Source organism: Brassica oleracea, chromosome C3 (genome assembly GCF_000695525.1).
Source record: "Brassica oleracea var. oleracea cultivar TO1000 chromosome C3, BOL, whole genome shotgun sequence".
In the NCBI taxonomy this organism is placed as follows: Eukaryota; Viridiplantae; Streptophyta; class Magnoliopsida; order Brassicales; family Brassicaceae; genus Brassica; species Brassica oleracea.
This window is the reverse complement of record NC_027750.1, coordinates 53,555,812-53,565,407: the sequence shown is the minus strand read 5'-3', so window position 1 is coordinate 53,565,407 and position 9,596 is coordinate 53,555,812. Positions and strand designations below refer to the sequence as shown.

Genomic DNA, 9,596 nt, shown 5'->3' with positions numbered 1-9,596 from the left:
TTTAAATAAGATAATTCTTATATATATATATATATATTTTGTTGATATATATATATATATATATTTTGTTGTTATCTGGAAATATTTTTTATTATAAAATATTAAGATATAGAACCATTTATAATTAAATATTAATATGAAATTTTTTTGTATAAAATATTTCTAATATGTAAGTGCTTTAAAAAAATTATCACAATAATAAACATATATATTTTGATGGAAATATTTATCACATATATATATATATATATATATATATATATATATATATATATTTGATGTTTGATTTAAACTTTTTGTTAAATCATTAATAATTATTTATTATATTAGTTTTTGAATTGATAAGACATAAACCAAAAATTATTCGTAAGAAGTTAATGCCCGCATGTGCGGATAAAACACCTAGTTTAACATATACAATAGAAGCATGGACGTGGGAGACTTCAGAATAAATGTTAATTACCTTGTTTTATGATGTAAAATGTTACATTTAAAAATCACAAAAATTAAAAGACTTTCAGTTTCAGTAACTCTAAGGGCATGAATGGTGACCAAGGAACGACGAAGAACAATGCATTCTCTAATGTTCTTAAAAAAAATCACCATCACAAGAAATAATTTTTCCCTCTCACTCCCTTTCATTCCTTTTTCTGTTGAGAAATAAAGAACAAAATCATTCATTCTAAAATTTGAGAAAGAACATACGTTCTTTTTCATATTCTTTTTGTTTCCAGAATGGTGACCAGTCAGATCCTATTTTTAAGATTTATAAGTTTGTTTATAAATATATAGCCAAACTTTTCAACTGTTAAAATTTAAGATTTTTAGGTTGACTTTTAACTTTACTGAAAGCTTTTCTCTAGCAAACATCAATAAAATATAGATTAAAAATGATTTAACCAAACTTAAAAAAAAAACTCTTAACAGTTGAAAAGCTTTCAGTAAAGTTAAAAGTCAACCTAAAAATCTTAGAATATCTTACAATTTGGAAAATCAAAAACCTTATAAAATTAAACAGAGAGATAATTTTCTCTTTGGTTCTAATTTCAGATAACAAATTTATACCATATTTTGTTATTTTCCATTTTGTTCTATAAAAAAAGGAATTGTGTCTGTGCCATATATGTCAAATTTACATGAAAGGAACGAATAGGAATGTAACATCCCCCTCCCTCCTCGCGTTCTTATGAAAGATTCCTGTATGAAAAGAACAAAAAAATGAGTTACTAGACATGTAACGACCAAAGAGTGTTACTAGAAATGCAAGCAAGTTCCCAGGGTTTTTTAGGCCGTAATCTTTGCTGTTTATTGATTTTGTTTTACTTTACCTGTGGATTCAATGTAATGAGCTTCAATGCTTTTGAAGCTTTATTTTTTCTTCTGAAGATTCCACTTCCCGTAGATCTTTTACCGCAGCACCAAAGCTTACGCTGTCCCCATTTGTAAACTTTCGGGACGACAAAGATAAGCCAAAATCAAATGGACCTCGTGAGTCAGCCTGCATTTAAGAAAATCAGAAATTATTTACTCCGGAATCCAAACTGTAGTTTTAACCTAACATGTTTGATTAATGCGAGTCTTCCATTCAAGTATTTAATTACAGCAAACAAAGCAGAGAGAGAGAGAGACCAGACAGTTAGAAATCTCACTTACCCACTTGATTCCTGAAAATCCAAGGCTGCTGTCCTGATTAAACACCCCTGAACCAAACAACCCTTTTGCAGGTTTCGATTCATCTTTCTGTTGCTCCTCCTCAGTTTCTTCATTTACCTGACAGAACTCAAACCACATAATCACGAGTTGCAAGTTATAAACTAGTCAGAAATGAATACTGAAAAAATTAAAACATGGGAAAGCTTTAACCTGCTCAAGAACCTTGGGTGAGGTTGTAGTGCGCTTTCGGAATGAAAATGCATGGCATGTGTCTTCTGCGTCGAGTATAGACGAATGTGACACCTCGGGGGGAGGGGGTGCATGACATGGACCTCGAGGCTGATCTGTTGTTTGGTTCACAAGGAATGCATCTAATGAATCAGAGATTAGAGGTAATGGTTGTTGTGAGGTAGCTCCCCTGGTCTCCCATGTTTTGTTACTCCCCTCTCCTCGTGATGATGCTTCGGAAAGAAAGGCTCCAATGCTAACACTTGGCTGCTGATTACCGTTATGATTATGAGTTGATTCTTCTTTACCGCGTCTGCCTTGTAAAGATGCCTCGGAAAACAGACCTCCAATGCTTATGTTTGTAAGATTTTCGTCCCAGAGAGTTGGGTTCGCGTTTGAATTTTTAGAACCGTTTCCGAAGTTCCCCTTCAAAGATACTTCGGAAAGTAAGCCGCCAATACTTAAGCTTGTTAAACCATCATCCCATTGAAAAAATGTTGGTCCAGATCCATCATTCATCTTCTTCTCCTGGTTAAACAAAAGTTGTCAAGATGTATACCATGATTATAAGATTTGAGTCCAAAAACAAGAGAAAAAAACAAAACTATTTTTACAAAGCATACCGCTGCTGACTCGACTGGTCCATCAGGTGGAGTGTGTTCAGAGAGAGGCGGGTCAGTCACTTGAGTTAGGCTATCTAAACCAAACATCTGCTTTCCATTCTCTCTTCTGTTATTGAAGATGTTCTGAGGTTCTACATTTGGAAAACAAGTGATACCCGGAGTTGATGGAGATGGCGGTTCATCTGTTTTATTACAAGTCTCAGAGGACCATCCATACCTAAACGAAATAAACACTCATAAGACGCGGCTATGCTTATAAAGATGCGTTGAAAGGTATAATACAGATGCAAACCTTAAGCGGAATAGGGATGGAGCTCCAATGGCCACATAGACATCCCTTATCGTAATGCTGCTGTTTGCTGTCCATTTAGGAGCAGAAGGGAGTCTCGATTGATCAAATGGGTACAAGGTGGGATCTCCCCGAGCTATCTCTGAGCTGCCCCACTTACTGTGAATGTGTTGAAGCACTGAAGAAACCTTCTTCCGTGAGCTAAGAGTGAGTTCCAAATATGGGTGAAAGCCATCCTTGCAAAGTATCAAAAAACAAACAAAATTAGAAAAACATCCACCAGAATGTGTATACTTAAGTCCATGTCTTGTAGTCAGATCTTAGACTTTTTACCTTTTCTAATCCTTGACGTGTATGAACATCCAAGGGAAAGAGCTGCAACTTCATTTTTCCACAAAGTCTAACTTCTTTGTCCGAATGGAGAGCAAGAACAGGTACCTGTTGAGCTCCGTCTTTGGTATTCATTAACCTTTGAACTTGGGAGGATGGAGAATCAGAAGGGGACTTCCTCTTCTCTCTTTTACTATTATGCTTTCCTAAAACAATGCCAACAAATCCTTGATAAGAAGATAAAAACAATACAAGTCTGTCATCCTTTTGGTAAGAATAATTTTAAAATTACCAGACTCGTTGATTTTCTTAGTAGTTGTTTTCATACACTTATTGGCTCTGGTGAATTTTCCTCTGGCTTTGATCTCCTTTGAGGATTCAGTTGAACTCTCAGTCTTCTTTCTAGCCATTCTGGAAACAATCAAAACTCAAAGAGTCAAAATCATCCCGTTCATTCATAAGGAAAGCATTCTAAAACCCAAAAGGCCTCGCAGAGATCTAGATTCATCCACAACGGAACTAATCTTTATCAACATGTTCATATAAGCACAATCAAAATCAATTCAGAATTGTTAACAAACACAATCAAATCAAATCGTCACGTTCTTCAGTAGCAAAACCTCCCCGATTACCCAGGATCCAAACCTAGAAATTCAAATCTCCACTTAGTCCACCACCGAACGAATCTCCGGAGATAATTAAATTCGAAATTAAGATTAACAACACACAGTTATTATGGTCAAATAAAATCTTTCTAATCGGAACCCTAGAAATCCAGAGCTCGATGATCCAACCGAACGAAAATCTCAAAATCCTTAATAACATGTAAAAATCAATTAGGCATGACGAAATTCAAATTCGTAACCAGATATAACAAGCTAGAGCATGAGAATTACGGTCAAAATCAATCAACAGATGAACGATCGGTGGAGAAAAGTCGAAATAAACAAAAATTGGGAATTAGAAGTCTCTGAGAGGTCGACACAGTCACAAACCTCATCTGTAATCGAATCTGAGACGCGAGAGAGAGCTTATTGGAGGAGAATACGATGGAGCTGTCAGACGAAGACCTTCGAGAAGAGGCGATCGGCAAAAAAAAATCTCCGAGAGCAGCAGGGAGTGGAAAAAAAGTAAGGGCGGGAATGAAAATGTTGAAAATAAAATTCCTCCCTCCATTGCTTTTTCTATTACCATCAAAACGATATTCAGAGGTTGGTTTGTTTATATGGGCCAAATGTGTGGCCCGTTAATTAAAATCTTAGTCCACCAGCTTCAATCTTAATTAACAGAGTGGCATGTTTTTTATATTCTGAAATTTAAAGCAGATTGGTTGCTTGAGCTTCCAAGACAGTATAATTTGGTTGACACATTAAATGCTGCTTCACACTTTGACGTACTAACAAGGAAAATAAGAAGGAAGATAATATGTACATGAGTATGAGTTTCTTTCGCCATAATGTAAGCGCCTTTAGTTAAAACTACGGTATGTGATCTCTCTCTCTCTCTGGAATTGATTTTTGTCAAGTCAATTCGACGTCATTTTCAAAAACTATTTGTAGAATCATAGTTAATTTGATTTTATGAGATTTATTCAATAGGAATAAAATACACTTGGTTTCAATTCAATTCAATTCAAGATTTAAATGATCAGTCCATAGATTTTCTTTTGCCTACCAATCATAGTCTAACTGACCAAAATTTGTGTTCCAGGACCTACATATTTCATTAGTTTCATCATACGGATAAGGATATCCCCGCTATTTTTGTTGTTATTGGACTTTAAAAATGATGTACTAGCTTATGTAAAAAAAAAACAGTCAGGTTTGATATAAACACATGTATTTCATACGGTCACAGAATGTGACTTTTGTATTATGAATCTATGATAATAACGCCTGGTATCTAGCTGAAACTTGCCATGAAAAGAAAAACAGTTCACATGAAAAGCATCGAATAGCGACAACGAGACTGAGATACTTAACGGAGCTACAAAACACGCAATTTTTTTTATTAAAAATTGAAAACATATATATAGAAAGTAGAAACTCACAAGAAAGTTTAGTGTGTGTTTGGATCTTTAACCAAACGTAACCTCTGTCTTTTAATTTTTGGGGTTGTCCCACACTACATAGATTGTCCTTTTGTCGAATAGAAAATTGGTCACGCCTTTTTAGTTCCACACTCCTTGTTTCCATCTCTCCTCCACTTTTTCCACTTTTATACACTTTCTCCAAAAAAATTCGAATAAACCAGTGATTATTATGTGATGAAAATAACATTTGTTTTTTTTTTTTGGTACTCTAAACAATGTAGATCTTTTCGCTATTAAATTTAAATTTAACATAAGAAATACACCTCTTAAATATACTGAACACTTGTGTTATTTTTTGTAAAATAATCTATTATTATATAACAAAATCTCTAAATTTTAACTGATGTCGCTAGCTTTTAAAGAAGAAAGCGAGGGAAAGAAACAAATAAATTAAAATTAAAAAATTAAAAAGAGAAAAGATTCTACTCTCTGTCTTCTCTCTTAAATGGCAGGAAGGAGACTCTCATGTGAAGTCCTCCATAACTGAAAAATAAAAATTAAAAAAAAAAACGGAAGAGAGAAAAAAATAATAAAATTACTCGAAGTTCCACGATCTCTCTCTCTTTCTCTCCCTCTAAATTCATGTTGATTTAGCCTTAACTTTATCGTCTTCCTCCGTCACCGCGCCGGTAGCGACCGTCGTCTTCTCAGGCTCGTTTATCTCCGTTACCCGGTAAAAAAAATTCATGTTCTCTCTCGTGAAGATTCACACACTTATGTGTCGTTTCCGATTTAGATACGTGCAAACTTTATTGTCTGAGGGTCGTATGAGTATTAGATCTGGATTGAATTTTATAGTTAGAGAGACTCATGTTGGAGCTTTTACTTTGATTCTACTCTCTTCGTATGTTTCTAATTAGAAGGTTTAAATCTTCTGCAGAGATCTGAATTGATTTTTAAAAACAAAAAATGGCTGCAACAAGCAAGACGGATCAAAAAGCGGCTTTAGACATTGCATCATGGCTCTTCAATGTGGTTACCTCCGTTGGAATCATCCTCGTTAACAAAGCCTTGATGGCTAGTTACGGCTTTAGTTTCGGTCTGTCTCTTTTTATCTTAATAGTCAACGGTGTTGACTTGGTTTCGAACATGACTAAACTGACTAAGATCTGGTTTTGACACACACAGCTACGACGTTAACCGGTTTGCATTTCGGAACAACGACATTGTTGACAACTTTCTTGACATGGCTTGGTTATATTCAGCCTTCTCAGCTTCCCTGGCCCGATCTTCTCAAGTTCGTTTTGTTCGCTAACTTCTCTATCGTTGGGATGAACGTCAGCCTCATGTGGAACTCCGTTGGCTTCTACCAGATTGCGAAGCTGAGTATGATCCCAGTTTCTTGTCTTCTAGAAGTTGTTCTTGACAACGTCAGGTATTCGAGGGATACAAAGCTTAGCATTTTGTTGGTTCTTGCTGGTGTTGCCGTCTGCACTGTTACCGATGTCAGTGTTAACCTCAACGGGTTCCTCGCTGCCGCTATTGCTGTCTGGAGCACCGCCCTTCAGCAATACGTAAGCCTTAATTTGCTTGTAAACCCAAAACAGAGAGGTCGGATCTCTAACAAATGATACTGTGTTTTTTTTTGCAGTATGTACATTATTTACAAAGGAAATATTCGCTCGGTTCTTTCAATTTACTGGCGCATACCGCTCCAGTACAAGCTGCATCGTTGTTGTTGGTCGGGCCATTTCTAGACTACTGGTTGACTAACCAAAGAGTTGATGCATTCAACTTTTCTTTTATATCTCTGGTAAAAGTTTCTTCCTCTGTTTCTTGACAGAATCTTAATTATGTGATTCTAAAGATGCATACTAGGCTCTTAGTTCTTGGTACGTTTGAGATTCGTCTAATTCAATTTTTGTTGGTGGCAGTTCTTCTTGATACTCTCGTGTAGTATCGCGGTCGGGACCAATCTGAGTCAGTTCATCTGTATAGGAAGATTCACGGCGGTGTCTTTCCAAGTACTTGGTCACATGAAGACAATCCTGGTTTTGGTTTTGGGATTCACTTTCTTCGGTAAGGAAGGTTTAAACATGCAAGTGGTGCTTGGAATGCTCATTGCGATTCTCGGTATGATCTGGTACGGTAATGCATCTTCTAAACCGGGAGGTAAAGAGCGTCGTAGCCTCTCTATCCCCATAACCAAGGCACAGAAACTCAACGTGTTATCTGAAACATCTGAGTCTGATGGAAAGGTCTAAGCAAAGAAGTGATCGTTTTGACATAGAAACAAGAACAAGCGTCTCAGATACAAACAAAACAGGTAGAAAATATCATATGGAATATTTACAAACAAATGGTTTTAATTATTTAATTTCCAGACCATATTTTTCTTTTCTTACATAGCATTTTGTTTTCTGCATTTTCCTTTTTGGTTATCAATTTTGGCCTTTGCATTTTGTATTTTTTTTTACTAATTCTCTCACACATGATATATGCTACTGAATAAAATCTCAATTTTATTTTTTATGCTAATCTTTGTCCTCACCCTCAGTATCTACGTTTCTTTTGTTACGTGAATATTTATTTATTGGGTCAATGAGTGTTCATCCTAAAAGAAATACTTGCATTCAAAATGAACGGGATTTTATAGTGATTCCTTGAAAGTTGTATGCATATATGGTTGGAGATATCATGGTGTTTACTTTACGTAACATTTTATTTATGTCATTAACAATATATTAGTATAAAGTTCTTTGAAGATTTGCACCGAAAAATAGTTCTTCGAAGATGATTTTCTATTAAGCAAAAAAGATAATTTTATATTTCAAGCACATGGACTCGCCCCGCTATCGACGGGTTATGAGATGTTTAAATAAATACGTATTTTTTTAACAAAAAGAAATACGTGTTTTGAAACTTTTAAGATAGAGACTGGAGATAGAAGGAACGGTGTTGACACGGGTAAATCTCAGTTTAATGCCTGGGAAAAGTCTGCTTACGTGTGCGTGTAGTGTTAGAACGGATCTCTCCTCGCACGTGCGTCTGTTATTTGACGTTTGATTGTTTGAAGGACAAAATGTGTGACACTTATTTTATTATTTGGAGAAAATAATACCCGTTAATCCGTTATTTTATTTGGGGAAAATAATACCCGTTATCGGATGGAAGTCCACACGAATTATCATGTTTTCATACTAAAGAAAAGAACCTGAGTTTGTCTCTACAGATAAAAAGAAACAAAAGTTAAATGCATTTTTTGATATCATGTGAAATAAATTGTTACCAGGGGATTTTCCCGTGCACGGATGCAAACATTTACAAAATAATAAAATCATTATAATTGGTTAATTTTTATTTTTATTTATTGATAAGTTTAATTTCCTTTGTAGTTTATATTTTAGAAAGACAAATATAATATTGTTTTAAATTACATTATTTTGTTATCTTGTTTAAATATTTGATTTTGGGTATAATAATTTGGATCGGTTAAGTTATTTTTTGTATGTTGAGTTGTATATATTTTCCAATTGAATTTTAATTATACTAAATCAGATTATATATAACTAATTTTATTTTCTCAAATTTCTAAATATGTATTTAATAATTGATATATTTTGTTTTGGCTTAAATTTATGAGAAAATTTTGAAGTGTTTATCAGAAGTTGTATAAGTGAATCAAATTGAAATCTCTTAAAACCACGTCGATCATTAGAGTTTTTAGACTTAATAGTAACCTAATTACTTTTATTAAATACCACATTCATAGGAAAACAATTTGCTAATGGAATTGGATTTGAGATAATTACTTGTTTATTTTAATAGATATTGAAACATTCACGTAGTATTAGCCTAATATTAGGCTTGAGAATCTATAATTATGAAAATAAAAATTGTATGAAATTGTGAGAGAATTTGTTTAAAATAAGAGATTGAATAACTATCAAAAAAATAAATAATATTTAAGAAAATTTATAATTAAAAAAAAAGAACTTTCTTTAGTGTATTAAAGTAAATACTGATTTAGTAACTAAATTGACTTTTTCTTATGAAAATTATTATATTTTAAATGAAAAATATTTAACTAACGTTATTAACAATCATATAAAAATGTTCTTGAACAAAAATTTCCAGAATTTTTTATGGAGTGAGGTTTTATATAAAAGGAAATTCATTTGTTTTAAATAATATGTTTTAAAGATTTTTTTGATACTAAATTTCCATATGATATTTGATTTTAAAAAAACATATTAAGAAAAACAAAAATACAAATAGATAAGATTAGTAATGGAAATTAGTAAAATAGTTTATGAAATTGAGATTTATATAAAATGAATTTTCTTATTGTCAAATTACATGCGGAGATAGAGGCACTAACTTGGGTAATGGAATGTATGAAAAATTTTAGACAGTATCAGGTTACGTTTGCAACGGATTG

General features: G+C 33.6%; 2 protein-coding genes across 2 annotated transcripts; one reads left to right on the top strand and one right to left on the bottom strand.

Moving 5' to 3' along the window:
• Window positions 1-1,052: 1,052 nt before the first annotated feature.
• On the bottom strand, window positions 1,053-4,252 carry LOC106332308. Its single transcript, XM_013770777.1, has 9 exons — window positions 4,119-4,252; window positions 3,416-3,534; window positions 3,127-3,329; window positions 2,797-3,029; window positions 2,505-2,721; window positions 1,864-2,409; window positions 1,654-1,770; window positions 1,329-1,498; window positions 1,053-1,197 (listed from the first exon to the last, which is right to left on the bottom strand). Exons 1-8 carry the CDS (start codon window positions 4,121-4,123, stop codon window positions 1,352-1,354), a joined length of 1,587 nt encoding a protein of 528 aa, XP_013626231.1. The 5' UTR covers window positions 4,124-4,252; the 3' UTR covers window positions 1,053-1,197; window positions 1,329-1,351.
• Window positions 4,253-5,637: 1,385 nt separating this feature from the next.
• Window positions 5,638-7,687, top strand: LOC106331590 (UDP-galactose transporter 2). The gene is made up of 5 exons (XM_013769977.1): window positions 5,638-5,888; window positions 6,096-6,254; window positions 6,344-6,729; window positions 6,807-6,968; window positions 7,090-7,687. Exons 2-5 carry the CDS (start codon window positions 6,125-6,127, stop codon window positions 7,417-7,419), a joined length of 1,008 nt encoding a protein of 335 aa, XP_013625431.1. The 5' UTR covers window positions 5,638-5,888; window positions 6,096-6,124; the 3' UTR covers window positions 7,420-7,687.
• Window positions 7,688-9,596: the final 1,909 nt, after the last annotated feature.

Coding starts and splice junctions, on each gene's coding strand:
- LOC106332308 (XM_013770777.1), bottom strand. Junction 2,410..2,504: donor GACCAGTCGAGTCAGCAGCG/GTATGCTTTGTA, acceptor TTGTTTAACCAG/GAGAAGAAGATGAATGATGG. Junction 1,771..1,863: donor CACCCAAGGTTCTTGAGCAG/GTTAAAGCTTTC, acceptor GAGTTCTGTCAG/GTAAATGAAGAAACTGAGGA.
- LOC106331590 (XM_013769977.1), top strand. CDS start 6,125: ATGGCTGCAACAAGCAAGACGGATCAAAAAGCGGCTTTAGACATTGCA. Junction 6,255..6,343: donor TAGTTACGGCTTTAGTTTCG/GTCTGTCTCTTT, acceptor TGACACACACAG/CTACGACGTTAACCGGTTTG. Junction 6,730..6,806: donor GCACCGCCCTTCAGCAATAC/GTAAGCCTTAAT, acceptor TTTTTTTTGCAG/TATGTACATTATTTACAAAG.